Consider the following 17714-nt stretch of genomic DNA (forward strand, 5'->3'; position numbering starts at 1 on the left):
AGTACATATGGACTTGGAAATACTCTTGAATTCTCTGCTAATGACTGATTGATTTTTGCTTGATTGTAAAAAGTTCTCTCTTAAGTGGCTCTAGGAAAGCACCCAAGGTAGTAATAAGAATCCGATGGTATGTCACCTTCTCTTTGTTGGATTTTTCTATTGGTAAGAATTGTGGAATCAACAGATTATGGATTTAAAAGCAGAGATTTGGGGCACCTGGGTGGCTCAGTGGTTGAGTGTCTGCCTTTGGCTTCAGGGCATGATCCTGGGGTACTGGGATCGAGTTCCGCATCGGGCTCCCCACAGGAAGCATGCTTCTCCCTCTGCCTGTGTCTCTGCCTCTCTCCTTGGGTCTCTCATGAATAAATAAATAAAATCTAAAATATAAATAAATAAATAAATAAGCAAGCAAGCAAGCAAGCAAGCAGAGACTCCAGAATCAAACAGGTCTGGATCCAAATCCTGGCACAGTTACTTATCAGTTGTTAGACCTTAAACAGGTTAGTCAAGTACAGCTAAACCTTTGTCTCCTCCCTCAAAAATGGAAATGATAACCATAACTCCTCAAGGAACTGGATGAGGACCAGGTGAGACACCATGCGAACCAATGCTCAACAAGGTGGTCTGCACACAGAAATTGCCTGGGAATTATGTGAAAAGGCGAGAGCTGATTCAGGGATACAGAGTTGAGGGAGTCTGTATTTCTGACAAGTTCCCAAGTGATGCAGAGGCTGCCGGTCAGTAGGCCATGGTAAAAACAAAATAAAACAAAACAAAAAAAAACAAAAAAACACAAACCTCTGTCTGTCTGTCTGGTGTGTCTGTCTTGGTCATTATAATGGCAACACACCACTTTATAACTACAGAATCAGTTAGAGGTTGTGACAGCTGACATCAAGACTCGGCAAGAAGGGGGTCTCGTTTGTCTCCCCAGACTGCGGTCCCATAGGATGAGACCTTCACAGCCAAAGCAGGCCTCTCATTCACTCCTGCCTGGACTGGGTCCAACTGCTTACCTAGAACCTAGGCTAGGGAGCTGGGAATGCTGAAACAGTTCTCATTTCTAGGTTATATTCCTTCAAACTACCTGGCAAAAAACATAATGAGTTCAGGTATGATAACTCACCTGCAAGCTCAAGAAATTTGCCTTCAATACTTATTTCTCAGACCACAATAACAAAATGGGTTTTTTTTTCATGTGTCAAGTTTGTATACACATATGTGTGCATCTGTATCTGTATGAATGTATTATCCATGACCAGGCTGTCTAAATGGAGGGGGATGGAGAAATCAGAAATACCAAATAAATGTGTGTGTGTGTGTGTATACATACATACATATAGTGCATCTACTAGCTTGATCCATGGCATATGGTGCAAAGCACCCACATGGGACAGATGCTATAAGTAACAGTTCCATTTTTCTTCGGTGGGAGAGGAAGGGCAAGGGCTGAATGGTGAGACACCTGACTGAGCTGGGTGAACCTGCACTGGAGACGTGGTGTTAAACTAGAAAATGATGGGATCCCTGGGTGGCGCAGCAGTTTGGCTCCTGCCTTTGGCCCAGGGCGCGATCCTGGAGACCCAGGATCGAATCCCACGTCGGGTTCCCGGTGCATGGAGCCTGCTTCTCCCTCTGCCTATGTCTCTGCCTCTCTCTCTCTCTCTCTCTCTCTCTCTGTGACTATCATAAATAAATAAATAAAATTAAAAAAAATAAACTAGAAAATGATGATTAAAAGCTTCCAAACTAGTCCTGACATTCTAATTTGGTGACCATATTACTCACAAAGGAAGTGCCATTCATCTCTGCCATCCTTCAGCATTCCTTTCTGAATTCCTCTCCTTTTTTTTTTTTTTCCTAGAAGCCTACAACCTGATGCTCTCTTAAATCTGTCAGCCCTTTCAGGTAGTACATTTTACCTTCCTTCCTCCCAGTTGGGATCAAAATACCCATCTTCCTGGGTTCACTGCCAGGTGATCAGGAGAAAGCAGTGGCTGGAGGTGTGAATTTGACGCTAGGCCCTCCCAGGAAAGGTATGCAGGTTAAAGGTGATTTTCAAATACCTACCTGGGGGGCGGGCTGGGGTGGAGGGGTGGGAGGAGGGGCATGGTCTGCTGATGGGGAGCTAAACAACTCTGGCGGGCTCCCGGTCCTCTTTCCTTCAGGGTTGCCCCACGTCCCTCAGCTTTCCAGGGTTATATACACGGACTCAATCAACATGGGAGCCCTTTACCATCCTCACATCGTTCCTCCAGTATGACGTGTGGAGGCCGAGACAATTAAGGCCATTCCACCTCAAGTTCAGCGTTAGCACAAGTACAGCCATCTCAGGCCCCTGTGCATAAGAGCTGAACTTTACCCTAGTTCAGTTACAGGAAAAACCACAGAACACCCTTGACAGAAAGTCCCATATCAGAATGAGAACAGAGCTTAACGCCCTTGAAAGCCCCATATCAGAATGAGAACAGAGCTTAACGCCCGTGGCAGGAAGTCCCATATCGGAATGAAAACAGAGCTTAAGAAATTCCTCCACCCCTTCTGGAAATCCCCTAGACCAGCCCATAAAAACCCAGCTGTAACCCACCTTGGGGTCCAAGTCCCTGCTCCGCTGTGTTGGGTATACTTGGACCCAAGCTCGATCTTGCTAATAAACCCTCGTGTGCTTGCATCGGTGTCGGCTCCTTGGTGGTTTCTCGGATTCGCAATCTTGGGCACAACATGAAGGGCACACTTTCCCTGCATCCTGCATATTAAACACCAAACTCATTGCCTGGAGAGCCAATTTGCAGGAATCACAGGTCTAAACAGGAATCACAGGTTTCAGAATGCAGTGGGTTTCCAGAAGGAAGCAGCCCCACAGCAAACCACTGTGACAAAACCTCTGACGAAACACTCAGACGCTCTGGACGTTCACAGTCTTATAAGAGATCTCCCACTTTGCTGTTTTTGAAAATTCGGTCATCCCATACTTGGACCAAGTTTAGGATAGGATGTGAACAATAAAAAAAAACAAAAAAATGAGTGACTAATAAAAATTTGCGGTCACATATAATGTTATCTTTTTTAGAGAGAAAGAACAGGCTCTGTCAGGTTGTTAAAAGTAGAAGTTGAGAGAAGTCTGAGTGTAAAGAAAGTTGAACAGAGGATGTAGAGAATTACCAAAAACCTACAACACGTCTCATTAGGTTTGGTCTCCTGTAGTACAGTGGATCTACTGTGGTCGGCTGTCTGGTTTCAAGCCGCAGGCATCTGGAAATATAGCCCTTGCTGTGGTGAGCTATCTCAACTGGCTTAAACACTCATTTATTTCTAGACTACGTAGAAACTCATTCCCAGTTATAAAGACCATTCAGAGCCCATCCTCTCTTGAAGAATAGCAGGCCAAGAGAAACTTTTACAAATCTGAAAACCCAACGAGCCTAAAATCGTACAGAACCTGAAACATTAAAAGTTCATCTGTTTCCACTGTGATGTGTGCGTATCACACAGTCACTCTAGTCTGAAGCCCACACTAACTTGCCCATCCTCTGCAAAGCCCCACTGAGGACTAAGGGCAAGGGCCAGATCCTACTCCTTTAGACAACACTTAGCAGGTCAACAGGGGCTCAATCAACAATGGTTGAATTCAGTGGCCTTACACCACCACTAGTGTTAAATAAAAAAGTTTGCCCATGCAATGTTTCAAATCTGAAAGGTACGTTTTCTTTAATTTTGCTTTATCAAGGACAATCGATATCCCTTCTTGGACCAACTAATTTCCTCTACCTTCTCTTTTTAAATTGTCCAGAGAAGTCTTTAAAAAGGCATCCTGACTAACTGGTATAATGCAGTGAAGGATCAATCAAGAGAAGTAAAAATGGGTCCCAAAAATAGAGTATTGTCAAATGAAAGACCCACAGATTACCAGCTTATAGGTTTGTTCCCAAGATTGTCAACATGGGCCACCATACCACAACTCCTATATCAATTTTGCTTTTCAAATGGCAGCTAAGACACCAAAAGGTCATCTTGAAACTGAACTTTTTATTAAATAACTGAAATGGGCCTAGGCCAAGGCAGAAACAGCCTCAGCATTCCCACGTGCAATGAGCAGTCCTATCTGAAGAAGGAGCTCTTATTTGCAAGAAGAGGATGGCCTTTTAGGTAACATTTGTTTTGGGGAGCCAGATTTTAAAATCAGGGTGACAACACAGATTTAAGTTTCAAATGAACGGGAGCCCCTTTCTCGTTCAGCAACATACTTCTTTTCCCGTTTCCTGGAGCAGATTTAATAGTGAGCTAATACACACGTGGGTTCATAGCAATTTAAAAGAATTTACTTGCATAATGACTGCGGTAATAATATATAAGAGTTAAAAATACAGATTTCTTTCCCAAAAGGACTGCTGCTAAACACTAAGGGCATCACCTTTTAACTTTCTTTATTTTGATCTGGTTTTAATAGTTAATGAGGCCCAAATCCTGCCAATGCAACTACCTGCCAAGTGGAAAATGGATTAATTTATAAAGATTCCTGGTACAAAAGCCAAAATAGTAGGTGCTCAATAACTGTTTCCTGAATGAATGAAAAAAGTTACATACTTAGGTTACTGACATTTAGTTTCTCCACCAATTTGAACGGGAGGGCAAATATTCCTGCAGTAGAAAAAGGAAGATAGCCATAAGCCAACATTCGAGAGCACGAAAAATACCAGTTTTATACAAGGCAGCTAATCCGAATAGCTCCAGATAACCATTACAAAAAAGTCTTGTTACAACAGCTTTGGCTGTTAAACCCACGACTCCCTTCATGTTTACTGAAGTTTGATTCCCTCTTTAAGAAAGAGAGTAAGTAGCCCTCCCAAATTAAAAACAAGACTTTGGCGATTATAAAATACATGTGTCCTCCCCCCCCCCCGCATTGGTAGACAGATTGAATATACGCTCTCCCTTACCACAGTAAGCACCTGAACAATCACCGACCAATCACCGTTTTCCCTCCCGGTGCTATCAATATCTGACTTCTCAAAGGCAAGGCTCTACTGTGTGTGCCCCACAGAGAGGCTGCTTCAACTTTCAGCTGGGAAACTCTAAGGATGACTCTGGTCCCTAGAGAAGCCAATGAAACAGACACAGTAGTTGTGTACCACCAACTCCAGATTCTTCCCACTGCTTATTTCCTATGTGCAGAATTCCTTACAAGTATTTCTGGAAATAATCTGGGTAAAAGTCAAATAAGAGCAACTGAAGACACTTTTGTCACAAGCTTACGACTGTGTCTAAGTATATTTTAGGGAGCTGACTTTCACACTTTTTGTTTGGTGCTGGAGAGAGGCACAGTCTATAAAGCTTTAGCAACAAAACTATGATATTTAGGATCTAGACTCTTATTACATTCTTTTTGTGTAAGTGATAAAGACTAAAGTTAGAAATCTTGTTCTCCATCTAAGCTGAGGTATTATTCTCTGAGGCAGGAGAAATGCTGTATTTTCATGCAAGGAGGACAGCTCTGAAAATGTAGGATGGGCTATGCTAAAACCTTTTAAAATGTACCATGTGATCTCCAAGATTGCTAGGAAGCTCCACCAGTAACTGGATCATCTTAGGTCACACCAGCTATGCAGGAGGAGGGGAGACAAGAATTGCCCTTTGCTTTTAACAGCCATTCCAGAGAATTAAAGAGTGAACTTCTTAAAGCAACCATCACAACCATAACTCTCCCTCCTCAACTCCACAAAAGCCAGGAACTTCACATGAGTAAAAATCACAAATTCTATAATCGTTAATCCTTGAATGCATTCATTTTTCAACCAGTCCCACAAATGACACACTTAGTAACACGCTCCAGAAGTAAAAAAAGTAAATGCACTTAAAGTAACAGGCTCTTCATTCTTTGAGAAACCTGCCACGTTAAAAGAGAACCAGAGTATCAGGGTGCGTGTTATCAAGAAGTCTAGGATAATACGATCAACAGTGATTTCCATGCAATGCCACTTGATAAACCTGGCCAATATTAAGATTAGACAGTCTATGTTTATAATTAAGTAACAATGACCGAAGCTCAAGGTACACACAGCACTTCCTGAAGATTAATGACCAGCAAGAGCAGTTGATGGCTTGAAGCCGTGCCTCAGGCCAGTAACCCCAGCCAGTCAACAATCCCAAGGAAATGCCATGGACCTCAAAAGTTCCAGTGATGTTAATAAATACAAGAGGAAAAAGTTTAATATCGGCTTTCTACATAAACCAAACATTCGTTTCATTCTTAGAATGCTCAGACTTCATAAAGTGAGTTCTACAGAAGTTACTAAAGAGTTTCCTTAAAACCTCTTAATGCTGATGGAAAAAACTTACTTTAACATAGATGAAAAGCTGACTTGACTATGGGCAAAAAGAACAACTTTTTGTAGTGTTTTAGCTAAAATAATGTTTGCATAATAACAATATAGCCAACATATGGACACTCAAATCTATATTTAACTTGAAACTATATTTATCTGACTGTAACTCGGAAAAGAATCAGTAGTCAGGTTTACAGAACTCATTTATCTCACTCGGTTGAAACAAGACTGTGACAGAGCAACTACATTCCTTAGGCCAAAACAAAACCCACTAAACAACTCCCGCCTCCACCTTTTGTGAATCTTGACTCTTGATTCTGTAGAACACTGATGTCAAGAAACCGGCAGACAGATGCCAATAGACAAACTGTTTCATTATTATTCCAAGCAGATATATACTTTAGTAAACTTTCTCAGGCTTTTAACTCTTAATTCATCATGTGTGACTCTAAACCAGGATTATTTTAAGGGTCTTACTTTACAAGAAGGTGAATATTTACTTTTGCTTTCAAGGAAAAAGCAAACCCAACTTCTCCCAAAGAAGAATTCTCCTCTGTAGCCTTACAACTCCATAAAACCACCTCCTGATCTGTCGGAAATGTACCCCTGCCACACACTAGAAGCACATAAAGACACATAGCCTGCAGGTCTTGTGTATTTTAGAGAACTTTGGTGTTTATATTACTGTTCACAGCCCCTTTCTCTGCTGGCCTTGAGGCTTGCTGATTAGCTGGTAAACCTTTGAAAGGGTCAGTTTGTCCAGAACTGGAATTTCCACTTTGGAAAAAGCACAGAGGTACCTGACATCTGTTTCTTGAAAGGCCTGCACTACACCTTCCAGACTTACAGTCACAATTCCTACTTCTGCTGGATGGCAGGGAGGTCAGAGTTGTAAAACCTCCGTGGGTACTACTGCCTGCAGAACAGAGCAGAATCCCCAAAGACCTCGGCTTTCTGGCTCCTAGAGAAGAGTATCCAAAAGATTAACACAATTTTAATAACTGAATATATCCCTCTCAACAAGACAAGAAGCATCCAAGGAAGCCCTCGATCGCAACCTAAAATTTGGTACTGCTCAAATTTAAATCATTTTAATATTAAAACAGTTCCCTAATCCCTGATGAGGACTCTGAAGCCCAGAGAGGTGAACTCATTTGCCCACGGTGGCTCAGCTTCTGGGCTACATACAGCTCTCTAACTCTGGGTTAAGAGCGCCACACTGCCGTGCTGTGCTGTTTTCTCTTAACTAAATATCTGTGTTCTTAAGTCTTATCTGTCCCCTAGATGGTGAGCCTCATGGGGCTGGGGAAAGGCAGCAATGTTTGGTGGCCACAGTGCTGGGCACCACAGGGCACAGAGCCTGGCTGGTAGTGCAGAGACCCCTTCCATCTCTTAACAAGAGATGACTTCGGTTTACGGGGACTGCACCCGGGGCATCACTTTACGTTCAGCTACCTGTTACAGTCTAAACTGGCATTGGACTGCCCATCTCTCTCCACTCCACTCTCCACCACCCACTTACAGGAAGCGGGCTTAGGGTGTTTTCTTTTTCAGTACCGAATTGTTTTTGTCTTAAATCTTCCATAAGTTAGGGTGAATGTGCAAGAGAATATTGTAATGGTTACTTTATGCAGATAAATTTTAAGTAACTGCTTCCTTTAAATGCACGGTATTCCTGCTCCCTGCCTTAGCAAACTCAAGCGTTCAATGGAGAGTCCCGGCTGCCGCCATCCCTTTTGTTCTGCGAACTTTGAAGTTTTAGCCTTACTGCGCTGCAGGGATTTAGGGAGCGTGCCTTCTCACAGCTTTTAAGGTTAGATGTAAACTCTCCTGAAAAGCACCGAAAGTTAAGCTTCTAAGGGTGAGATCAAATCAGATTCGGTATATTTAGTACTTTTCAAAGCAACTCCCCGCCCCCACCCCAGAGCTGCATCGGCACACGAGTTAGTCCCCCGAAATGGTACCAGAGAAAACATTTCATGCATAGAGTTTGGTTTGGTTACCTGGGTGGGGGAAACAATAGCAGGTGAAACTACTGTGGGAGAATTGGTGCTTCTGTGCCCATTGGCTTCTGGAAGAAGAGGCAGGGGGTCGTGTTTCACGGAAACCACCACCACCGCATCCACAGGCTCCGAGGGGCGGATACAAAGTCTTTTGGGGGAAGAGGGGCCGCAGATATCCCCCGACCCGAACACGGACTCGTAGAGTGCGCGCTTGGGCGCAGCCTCGGATTTCACGTCGGGCCCGACCTGGCTGTCTTTGGGGAGGATATAGGTGTTCCCCAGCGAGGGCGGCTGGGGGCGGTGGTGGTGGGAGGGATGGGTGGGGGGGTGGTGGTGGGAGTGGTGGCGAGCCGCCCCGTTCAGGGCCTCGGCGTAGCAGCCCTGCGGGGCGGGCGAGCCCAGTTTGGTGCCGATGCCCGCGATGCTGTTGAGCGTGGCGATGGAGACGGCGCCGATGCAGTGGTTGGTGTAGGTCTTGGAGAGCTTGGCCGCCTTGGAGAGCATCTGCATCCTGGTGCCCAGCAAGTTCTTGCCGATGGCTTTGTTCTCGTACCAGGTCACATCGCCCTCGCTGCAGTGGTCCCGGGGCCGCTGGAAGAACGCCTTGCAGAGGGGGTTCCGCTTGGACAGGTACTTGACGAAGCTGGCGTAGGGGCAGAACTCGGTGCCCGTCTCGTACATGCGGGGCAAGTTCTCCTCGTCGCTGCTCTCGGCACGCTTCTTGCTCCACGACGACGAGCGCGACTTGTGGTAAGGCCCGAGGGACTTAAAGTAGACGAACTTGCGGCCGTCCTCGTCCATGGCCAGCCCAAAGGAGTCCTCCTCCAGCTCGCGCTGGTTCTCGCGGCCGCGCGTGCAGAAGTACATGCACGTCTCGAACCAGACCTTGTTGAGAAGCCCGAAGGGCGTGTTGGTGCTGAAGACGCTGGAGGTGTAGAGCTTGCGCAGGTCGGCTCGCGTGATGGCTTGCTTCTGCACCACGGGCCCGGCGCCCTGCTCCTCGAGCTTGCGGATGACCGCGGCCAGCGTCAGGTTGGCGCTGCGCAGCTCGGGGTCCTTGGTGAGGTCGAGCGTGCGGCAGTACGGGGGCTCGTTGAGGTAGCGGTTGAGGGAGCTGCGGATGCTGATGAGCGACGACTTGCTGTAGAGCTGGCCGCTCTTGGAGCGGGCCTCGGCGTAGAAGGAGCGCAGCACGCGGCACAGCGCCCCCTTGTCCATGGTCTCGAAGTCCGGGCTCTGCGCCTTCTCGCTCAGGTACTCCCGGAAGATGCGCACGGCGTAGCGGGTGGCCAGCCGGGTGTTCTCGCTCAGCCGGGCCCGCTCGGGGCGCTGCAGCACGTCGGGGTCCAGCTCGGCGCTGTCCCCGGGCGGCCCGCCGCGGGCCCGGGGCGCCAGCAGTCGCGGCGGCGCCTCGGGCTCGAGCGCGGCGCTCTGGTCCATATTGATCATATGGACCGGCTCGGGCTCCAGCTCCTCCCCGGCCGAGTCCTCGGGCTCCAGGGGCTCGTCCCAGTCCAGCCCCATCTCCTCCTCCTCCTCCTCCTCCTCCTCCTCCTCGTCCTCGTCCTCCTCCAGCCCCCCACCTCCGTCCTCCTCCTCCTCGTCCCCCGTTATCTGCACCTCCTGGATCTCGTCGTCCTCCTCCTCTTCCTCCTCCTCCTCGCCCGCGCTGCAGTAGTGCGGGCGGCCGTGGCGGCGGCCGCGGCCCCCCGCACCGCGCTCGCCCTCGCCCCGCTCCCCATTGTTCTCGGCGGCGGCGGCGGCGGCGCCGGCGCTGCCGCCCGCGCTGGTGTTACAGTCCCCGCTGCCAGGCATTCTCGCCATATTGCCGTCTCTCTGCCAGTCCTCGGGCAGGGCGCATGCGCTATATTGGACCGCAGCGCTGAGAGCTTTTGTGTTTAATGACCTTCAGCTACCGGGAGGCAAAGCCGGGCTCTTAAAGGAGCCGCGCTCCAATTGCCAGTTCGGAGCGCAGCTCCGGAGGGGCAGCGGCGCGCAGGGGATGGAGGGGAAGGGAGGCGGGGGGGGGAGTTAGACAGGGAGAGGGTGAGGACGGGGGCTGGCTGGACCCTCTTCCTCCCTCACCCCTCTCCCCACTCCTAAGAAAACTTTGAAGGGGTGGGGGGGAGGTAAAAAAAAAAAAAAAAGAAGAAGAAGAAGAAGAAGAAAGGGGAGGGAGAGCTGTCGGTGGGGGTGAAACACTCCCAACTTACCCTCTGGCGGAGTGGCGCGCGGGCCCGGGCGGGAGAGAGGGAGGGCCGGCGGGAGGGCGGGGCGGTCTCGCGTCTCTAAGTAATGCCCGAGGAGCAGTGCCCCTTCCGCCGCCCCCGCATTGCCCCCCGGAGCCGGGGGTTCGGGGAGGCGGCAGTGCCGGGCCGGCCGCGGGTGCTCCTCCGACAAGCCCGTGTCTCGGGCCGCCCAGAGCGGAGCGGAGCCGGCAGGTTAATGAGCAGGGTGGAGGAGGCACGGCGAGGCCCCGCACCCTCTCTGCGCCCGCGGCCAGGGCGCAGCGGGCGAGGCTTGGGAGCGGGATGGGGCTGGCGGCGGCGGCTCCCCCACCTACTTGCTGGCGGCGAGGCGCGGGGGCCTGGGGCCAGCCGCACGGCTCCCAGCTCCCTTTCCGACTCTCGCAGGGGAGCGAAACACGCCCCACGTCAGCCTCATCCCTTTCGACTTTTCCAACAGCCTCTTTTAAGCTGTCATTAAAGACCTGGGGCGCTCCCCGTAGGTCTAGGGCAAGTCCGCGCCGGTCCCGCCAGCCTGGGGAAGGAGCGAGAGAGAAAAGACTGGGAGGGGCGGGTGGGAGGGCAGGCGCGGGGAGAGGCGCTGGGGGCGCTGGGGGCCCCGGGGACCCCTCCCCACCCGCGCGGGCCGCCGCCCTCCCTGCCCCGGAGCGCACGGACACGACTCCCTCTGGCGAGGCGCTCCACCTGGCTGGAGCTAGAGCAGCGCCCGTCCCTAAGGCCCGTCGGCGGGTGGGCGGAAAAAGTGAACTCGGTCCCGGCCGCCCCCGCCCCCGCCCCCGCCCCCGCCGCAATTCCGGCAGTTCGGATCCCGAGCGCGCTCTGGTTCCAAGTTTGCCAACCGCCATTCTTTCGCCCTCCGGGCTGCGCTGCCTCCGGCGCACGGGGGCGGGTACCTCCGAAACTGGAAAGGCGGCCAAAGAGCTCGCCGGGTCCCGCTTTCCCATAGGAGACACTGTCCCACTTCCAGCCGAGCGCCCGCCCCCGGCGCGCCCAGACTCCGGGCACGTCCTCGCGTCGCCGCCTCCCGCGCTCTCCCGGCCCACGGGCAGCGCCCCCAGAGCCGCCCCAGACCTCGGCTGTTTTCTTTGGCGGCACAGCCCCGGCCACCTCCGGAGCTCGGACTGCATCCTAATCTGATCCTCCTCGGGCAGCCTCAGTGTCCCCTGGCGCTCCCGCCAGCTGCGAGTCCCAGGGGCCAGGGGAAGCGACGGAGCCGAGTCCCGGCAGCGCGACCCCCGGGCGCGTGGACCCTGCAATGAGACCGCCGCGCCAGCTCCTCCGGGGCGTCCTCGGATTCGCCCCCGAGTCCTAATTGTAGGCACTTCGGCTGTAGAAGTGTTGTCAGTTGCCCGTCCCCCCACCCCCACCCCCACCCCCGGCCTCCCGGATCCCCCCGTTTTGCTTTCAGGACAGTTCTATAACTTTACGCATCAATAGAAGCCCGTCCGTCAATTCGTAATTTAAAAAAAAAAAAAAAAAAAAGAAACGGTAAGGGGGGGGAGGGTAGACTACGTCTCTGGGCCGTGTGGGCGTCTAAGTGGGAGTTGACGATGTCTTCTCCAGCAATCAGTGCTCGCCCTACGCGTGGTTCCTCGGCCCTGGACGCCGCAGAGAGTTGGGGAAACGGCGCCAGGTGTGAACAAGTCGGAGCAAGTCGGTGCCTTCCGGCCCCCCCACCCGCTCCTGGGGGGCGCGCGCGCACACACACACACACACACACACACACACACACACGGCACACGCTCTCATCTGCCCTACTGTCCGCCGAGAACCGTCCGGGGAGGTGAGGCATTCGGTGGTTGCACTCCTCGGGAATCATCCCCAAGGTGCTGCGGGCTTTGTCCCAAATGCACAGTGCCCCCAGAAATATGTAGGAAGGCGTTTGTTTCCTGGAGCTCAGGGCAATAGGCACTTAGTTGCCCCGGAGAACCCGTGCACACACCAGTCGCACGGGGCTACTTCCGGACGCCTGGTCCCTTGTCCCGGGATGCTCCCAAGGTTTTCCCGAACACTCGGGCAGGGACTTCCAGCAGCGCTGAACACTCAGGTGGGCGCCCAGCAGGTTACCTACCAGGGGCTGCTCTCCGGTGGGCCTCACCGCGAGCGCAGTGCACTGAGGGGCTGCGCTCCCGGAGCGGCCTGGGGACCCCGGCCCACGCTCTCGAGCCTCGGAGCAGAGCGGTTCCCCAGGTCTCCCCACTTAGGCAGGCGACCCCCCCTCCCTCTAGCTCCCCTCCCTGCTGGGCGAGCTGCTTTGAATTGCTTGCAATTTGCCGGAGGCGGTGTGCTGGGTTGGACGCTCCGGGAAACAAAGCAACCAAAAACAGCTCCCAGTTGACGTCAACTTATTTCCAGAAAAGAAAATAGTTTTGTGCTCCCAGGACAAAATACCCCTCAGGGCAGGTCCCTACCGGCAAAAGCCAAAGGGGAGAGGGGGGGTGATGGGCAACAGCAGAACCAAAAAAATAAAAAATAAAACAAACCAACCAAACAAAAAAACCCACAACCCCAAGTGCAGATAAATCTTTAACGGATGTAGCAAAACAACAGTTTCAGATGCTGCCTGGACAGTTTGCAAACAACGGGCAGGACCCTCGCAGACATTAGATAGGAAAAACGCACCTTGGAAAGTATGCCTTGGCCTGATTTTCTGGCAACTATGAACTTGCTTTGTGGCACCAGCTCCTGAGAAGCTACCAAAATTCTTTGCCCATTTAATGATTCTTCATCAAATACTGGAAAAGATCTCTTTAGGTTAGAACCTACAGTATTCATCGAGAAGAACACCCAGAAAAGCCCTTCCCACCACCACCAAACACAAGTTGCTTGACTTTAAAAACCCAGTAACACAAAATTACAATTGAGTTCATAAAGGACTTCAACTCCAGGTTTGGTAAGTGATTCCTTTAAAACATCCTGTGGTACCATAACTCAATACCAAAACTGAGAGGATCAAAAAGGTTTCTTCTTGTTTCCATAAAGAGGCAGTAATGGTAGTCTTCTATCAGCCCAGCTGGGATCCCTCCACTTTGATTCCGCCCCATCATAAAATCCACTGAACTCCCCCACCACTTATAACTGATGGCTCCTTTGTAAGGATGATTTCTTTATTTCTTGTGCAGAATGCATAGCTTCTTTATATTAAGTCATTCTGGTGCTGCATGAAACATTTATTACAATTATTTAACTGTCACAACTCATTACTATAAAAGCTGTGCTGAGATGTTTATATGTTCAACAATATGGTCCACATTTTCTAATCGTTTTCATAATCATTAAAAAGTACCATCTATATATCTGTGCTGCTCTATTTCTTAGATGACTTGAAAGTAGTGACATGGTTATTCTGGAAGGAAAAACTCCAAATGTTTACCCCTCATTTTACAGCCCACCTACTCCCACTCCATGTTCATACTTTATGTCTATACTTTATACCGTATAGACACACATTCAGCTCTTCTTCCTTTTTGCTTCCAATCTATTGAGCATCATCTGTTATATCATTGATGTAGTTGCTTTTTATCTGCCTTTTTCTTCTGCTACACCGATATACCTTTGTAGTTGAAGCTGGAGCCTGGGCCATGATGAGCACTCCAGTCATTTACATTAAATGAATGAATGAACAGATTAGTTAGATTTATATTTAGCGAGAAACTTCTTGGTAAAAAACTTAAAATATCATGGATCTGAATTTCTACAGTGAAAAATCAGGACAAAAAGCAACTGCAAGGCGGCATTATTGTTTGCAAATAAAATACACGTAAAGACTGCTTTGGTTTACTATTTCCCTGCCATAATTGCCTCTTTGGGAGAACATACTGTAGGAAGTTATGGCAGAAGTAGATTGAAGGATGGAGGAATGGAGGTATCAGTATAATAAACTAGGTGGGAAATATCAGAAAGGGAGATAGAACATGAGAGACTCCTAACTCTGGGAACCTAACTAGGGGTGGTGGAAGGGGAGGTGGGGAGGGGTGAGGGGGTGACTGGGCACTGAGGGGGGCACTTGATGGGATGAGCACTGGGTGTTATTCTATATGTTGGCAAATTGAACACCAATAAAAAAATAAATTTATAAAAAAAATAAACTAGGTGGTTTGGGGAGGATTTAAATTGATAAATTCAAGAAATTTTGTGGGTTCTTGGGGGCAGAGACCAGAAAAAGCATAGGGTTTATCACATTCAAGTCCTGCTTTCTTGATTTGATTACTAAAAGATTCGTAAACTACTGTGGAGGTTAAATTGTAATTCAAATTGAAGCTATTCTGATCTATGTTTCAAAGTTTCACTGTTAAATTCTGTTGAATTCATGTGAAGATCATCTTGAGTAATAGGTTCTGAACTCAGATGAAAAATAGAACCCATGTACTCTAGCTCTGTAAAGTGGAAGAAAACAATAATAACTCCAGAAGAGCAAAACTAGGTCTTATTTATTGCTGCATCTCTGGTCCATTTTCAATACAATTCCTTAGCATATTTTAGCAGGGTGGTTGGAGCCTGATAGATACTCAGTACACATACAAATATTTGTGTGTGGGAGAGAGCTGCCCTCAACAAAAGGAAATGTAGCAGACTGCTTAAAACTTTATCTTTGAAACAAGACTACATGGGTTACCATGTACCAGTCACCTTTTTAATTTTTTAATTATTTCTTGAAGATCTTATCTGTTGAAGTAATCTCTACATGTAACCCCACTGTATGTGGTCAGGTGGCTAAGGTGTGGACTATGAAGCCAAACTTTCCTGCCCTACCAAGGTCATCCCAAGACCAAGTGTCACATGCTCTACCCACTGTGCCAACCAGGTGCCCCATCTAGTTGCCTTTTTAAAATGTGTTGGTTCTCTCATTATTTTATTATCTGGATGATAGCTAATAGCCCCTACCTCATAGGATTATTTCAAGAATTAAATGAGTTAATATGAGTAAGGCACATAATACAGTGTCTGGAACAGTAGTAAACATTCAGCTGTTAGCTCTTATTTATTAAGGCTCTATTTGCCAGGTTTGATTATTAAAAAGAAAAGCAGGGCCAGAAGGGCTCACAAAGATTAAGCCACTTTCCCAGGGTCTCCCAGACCTTGGTAGGGCAGGAAAGTTTGGCTTCATAGTCCACACCTTAGCCACCTGACCACATACAGCCTTCTAGGAACCAAAGAATTGAAGAAGAAAAGTCTTTAAGGGAGCATTTACCTACCATTAAAATACCTCTGTGTGTCATTTGATTTGGGAATCAAATTTTGCAAAGCCAGGATTGTACTAAATGGAGTCCTAAACTTGGATTGTGAGCAGAGCAGAGATGCCCTAGGAAACTGTCGTCTTTGTCACTTGGTACCTAAAACACTAGTATTATTTTCCTGGGCTCTTCGAAGTAGGGACCCATCTGTGTCTTAGAAAAAATGACAATCAAGAATATTAGAGATTGAAGGAATGTCCACAAACCGGACCAGACCAGCGTGAGGTATTTTCTATTGAAATCCTGGGCTGTTCTGCATAAATCTCCTGGGGACAAGGAGGGTATTACCTATTTTTATCTTCGGTACTTTGTCAAAAAACAGGTCAGAGTGAACTTAACATGGTGATTGACAGGAGTAGAATTCTTAAGTTTCTAATTGCCACCCAGTAACTATTCTACCTAATAATCACCTACTGGTCCCTGGGCTGTTTTTAAAACAAGTAATGTATGAGGGGAATGTAGTTTTCCATAAGTAGATTGTGGTTTTTGTGGAACTACAAAGTGTGCTCTTTGTTATAATAATTTGAAAATGAAACCACTTGGTTACTAAAAAACTTCAAATGTAACGGCTATCAAAATTAAACATAAAATCAATGATATGTTTCTTTCTCTTCTAGTCACATCTCTTTAAAGGATAAGTGGGTGAAGTGGATGTTAGTCCTCTTATTAATAAAATGTATTTCTCTGCCACTGAAATACTAATTAAGGTGGAAAAAGAAGTAAAGATATGTTAATGTCATATCACAAGTACATATATAATAAATAATGGAGGAGCTATTTACAGTTGTTTTGGCACATAAAACATTCCTTAAACTACTTGCTACAGTTTTAAAAAGTAGCCTATTCAGTAAACACAAAGCAAAACAAACAACAAAAAATAAAAACCAATTTTATACCGAAATATTGTATGAAAATGTTATTCTCATACTTTTAAATTGTTAATATTAATTAAGATAGCCTTTTATAAGAAAGCAATTAGGCAATTACTCAAAAGCCATAAAAATGTTCATGTTCTATGACCTAGAAATTACTTCCGGAAATTACCTTCTTCAGAAATACCTAATTTTCTCTGTATTTTGGTAAAGTTTGGTTTATTGCATCCAGACCACTTGGACAAATGAGTTTTGCAGTACCTGTCACAAAGTTTGCTCTAGAAAAACATTTCATAATATCTTAGAGACTGCTTTTGTTTACAAAGTTTAGAGAATAATGATTTGTTCAGTGAAGGAAGGAAGAAGTTCAATTAGAGTAAAATCATGTCTTTTCAATGTTCTATAGCAATGTCAAGCACCCTTGGATGAATATGGATAATGATGGTGAAGATAAAGGTTATAAAATAAAAAGGGGATGCAAAATAAAATCTAAAGTTCACATTTCAGTATCTTCACAAGTTTGAGAAAGTTTAAGGACTGGATTTCGGAGCTCTAGATATCAGAAATTAGTATCTAGATATATCATGGCAATTCACAGGACGTGCTGAGGAGTGGGTATATACCTGCCCCGTGGCTATGTTTCTAAATGAACTAAAAAAGAAAAAAAAAATCCCCTTTTAAATACCCAGAAGCACTAACCCACATTTTGAACTAATTGACTTACTTTTTCTTAGGAAAGCTTAATTTAAGTGATAGGGGCACATGGGTTTATCTGAATATTTAAAGAAGCCCTGGGATGGGGGTTTGTTCTATTTCTTTAATTTGATGCTGGAAATCCAGGCTTTGCACCCCATCAAACAGAAAAACCTCAAAGAGGGGTGGGAAAGCAGAAAACCTTGTGAACTAATCACTCTGTTTTGGGACCTAAATTTGCAGAGCCAGGACACAGTTGATACCAGTATAGAGCTCATAATTCTTCATGTGGACTCTTCCTACAGTCTGTACTTTGATTAGGATATGCCTAGGGCCACAAGTT

General features: G+C 47.5%; 1 protein-coding gene across 3 annotated transcripts in view; it reads right to left on the bottom strand.

Moving 5' to 3' along the window:
• The window catches only part of KCTD1 (potassium channel tetramerization domain containing 1), a 183932-nt gene that overhangs the window by 84306 nt on the left and 81912 nt on the right, over positions 1–17714 (bottom strand). The window contains exons 1-2 of one of the 3 annotated variants that reach the window (XM_072829101.1): positions 10540–10660; positions 8327–10238 (exon numbers count right to left, since the gene is read on the bottom strand). The exons of 1 other annotated variant lie outside the window; for it this stretch is intronic. In XM_072829101.1, the coding sequence (XP_072685202.1) occupies positions 8327–10150 (1824 nt within the window). In that variant the 5' untranslated portion in view covers positions 10151–10238; positions 10540–10660. Of the gene's footprint in view, positions 1–8326; positions 10239–10539; positions 10816–17714 lie in introns of those variants that run through there. One more of the 3 variants, XM_072829102.1, reaches the window with a different exon arrangement.

Source organism: Canis lupus, chromosome 6, assembly GCF_048164855.1.
Source record: "Canis lupus baileyi chromosome 6, mCanLup2.hap1, whole genome shotgun sequence".
Lineage (NCBI taxonomy): Eukaryota > Metazoa > Chordata > Mammalia > Carnivora > Canidae > Canis > Canis lupus.